Below are 2643 nucleotides of genomic sequence, written 5' to 3'. Positions count from 1 at the left end.
CGCAAATACCATTACATCGTCGCCTCCATGTGGATCCCGGGACTGATCAACAAGGCTTGGATATTGATAGTCAATTTTTTCTAGAAAAAACAACTCAAAGTAGAATATTGATCGTTGTCTTATCTCCATTATAAATAATAATAAAAATAATAATTTCATCTTTAGCCCATGACTAATTATTATCGTATAATTTTCAACACGATATAATATAGTTTAAATGAAAAAGACACAAATCGTGATTAAAGTACGACGTTTAAATAAAACATTGTATACGTAGTTATATTGTTTTAATATATTATTTACTTAAATCTTCGTCGGTCACATTGACTCTATGACATGACGTGCTGTCATTTACGAAGGATTTTTTCGGGCCGATGGCGTAGCTCAGTGTGGTGTACGTCATGTTGTCCATGGCCATTGTTCCCGACAGGCCGAGAATATTCGCATTTCGTTTAGGGTAACCAGCCATCGTCATGGTGTGCGCGTGGTCCGACGTCACCACAATTAATGTGTCGTCTTCACTAGTCATTGCCACAGCATTCGCCACAGCTTTGGACAATTCTAACGTCTCGTCAAGTGCGATTCTCGCCCACGTATTATGATGTGCCATATCGATGAGGCCACCTTCTACGAAGAGAACGTAACCGTTTGGTTCTTTCTGGAGCAGTTGAATAGCGTTCCTAGTCATTTCTTGTAACGTGGGCTGCGTCTCAACATTGGATTTCAACCTGTAATCCATGTGATCCCGATGAAAAAGACCTGAAAAATGCGTGGAACAGGTGAACACAACAATAAACAGTAAGATTCTGGTAAAATATAAAAATTTTAACAAATATTTTGGCATTACCCAAGTAACGTCCAACACAATTTAAAAAAGCGTGGACAAGTGGGTATCGCTCTGCAGTACAGTAGGTTACAAGTAGATCACTGTAATGGATGTTGTTACATTTGAATTCAATGATATAATATCATTGTATAAAAAAAACGATTCTGAGCGAAGACAGTCAGTCAGCCAATGATATTACTACCTAAGTCAATATTTGATGATATTATTGAGAATAAAGTACCTAATTAAAATCTAACCTATAAATTTACACGGAACCTTGTTTTAATTGTTCAATCCTTCGATATAAAAATTGAACATTTTATACATTTTTAACTACAAAATAATTATTAAACTTTTAATTTGATAAATTTTGTCAAAGTTCAAACTTTAAATGAGCATAAAAAATGCCTATGTATTTTTAATATTTATTAACTGCTATTGTAACAATATATCTGGAACCTTGTATTGAATTGACATGCTTTTTTACCCAACAAATAAAATTTTATTAATAATTAGAAAAAAAAACTGAAAAAATTGAAAACTGACAATGTTCGTAAACGGCTCAAAAAGAGTCAAAATATTTTCAAAATTGTATGGTGTATATAAAATGAAAATTTAAACATTCAGTAAAATTTTTATGAATCTAAAGTTATTAGTTTTTGAATTACAACAAAATAAAAAATTGCTACATGAGAAATCGAGTGCATATCCAATCTAGTAAAAATATAAACTTCAAACGCTCATAAAAATGTTATTTGATTTGCTTGCTGACATTTTTTTTAAAATAAGAAAATTTTTATGCATTTCCAACTTAAAATAATTTGCACATTTTCGTGAATAATACGTATTTCGTCAATATTTGAACTTTAGATGCTAAATTGTGACTATGGATTTTATAGTTTACTCACATGAACTTATTAACACAGACTATTTTTATTCGTTTCTAACATCCAAAACTGCAAGGATAGGCAAAAGTTAAAAACTTATAAACTAGTTATAGTATGTTGAAATTAAGCTAAACATATGAACGTACTCGTATGCACCATATTACTATATTATAAGAATTCATATTAATTTGCAGGTTTGACTGACAATAATGGCACATTATTATAGAGGTCAAAATAATAATAACTTGAACCAGATTTCTGTTTTGGCCACAAGTTACCTGATGAGAGTTATGAAGTAATAGTTATCTAGATCTAAATAGTTTTACGCAAACGATTTTACATATAAAAAATAATAAATAAGTTATTCCTACCTAACACAAAATCAGTTTGAGTCATATCTGTTTTCGCTAATTCATCTCTAGTCGTCACGTACTTGGAGATTTTATCGCTGAACCTAGTTCGCTTGTCGTTCTTCCAACTGATAACTAAGTCTTCGTCCGATCTTATTCCCGTGGAATTGACTCCTTGCTTCATAAGTTTATCGCGACCACCGCCCATGATAACCTACGAAAATATAAAAAATATATACCATATTTTCTGCTGGAAGTTTCAAAATATTATCATACCTTGAAATTTCTACCGGGTTCTCTTGTTATCAGCTGTTTAGCTATGTCTTCACACTGAGTGATGTTCGTTGTTCCTTTGGAGATCTTCATCATATCTACGTCAGATTCCCATTCCCGGTGTGCGATTTGTGAGTAACTGCCTGCTGGGGATGAGTGTGTTACTCGGGTCGTGGTCACGATGCCAGTCGCTTTCCCAGCCCACTGCGCCCATTGCATTATGGAAGTCACGCGGTGCTCTTCGAGGACCGATGATGGACAATCTCCTTTCTTAACTTTAGACGTTACACCGATCGTGCCTTTGTTT

General features: G+C 33.5%; 2 protein-coding genes across 4 annotated transcripts in view; both read right to left on the bottom strand.

Moving 5' to 3' along the window:
* The window catches only part of LOC100169125 (alkaline phosphatase), a 113755-nt gene that overhangs the window by 24364 nt on the left and 86748 nt on the right, over window positions 1-2643 (bottom strand). The window lies entirely within an intron of this gene.
* The window catches only part of LOC100160260 (alkaline phosphatase), a 132124-nt gene that overhangs the window by 102310 nt on the left and 27171 nt on the right, over window positions 1-2643 (bottom strand). For 2 of the 3 annotated variants that reach the window (XM_029488224.1, XM_001943501.5), the window contains exons 4-7: window positions 2340-2643; window positions 2085-2277; window positions 304-759; window positions 1-80 (exon numbers count right to left, since the gene is read on the bottom strand). In XM_029488224.1, the coding sequence (XP_029344084.1) occupies window positions 1-80; window positions 304-759; window positions 2085-2277; window positions 2340-2643 (1033 nt within the window). The remainder of the gene's footprint in view (window positions 81-303; window positions 760-2084; window positions 2278-2339) is intronic. The other variant, XM_029488223.1, reaches the window with a different exon arrangement.

The sequence above is a fragment of the Acyrthosiphon pisum genome, chromosome A1, assembly GCF_005508785.2.
Source record: "Acyrthosiphon pisum isolate AL4f chromosome A1, pea_aphid_22Mar2018_4r6ur, whole genome shotgun sequence".
NCBI lineage: Eukaryota > Metazoa > Arthropoda > Insecta > Hemiptera > Aphididae > Acyrthosiphon > Acyrthosiphon pisum.
This window is presented reverse-complemented; position numbering and strand designations above follow the sequence as displayed.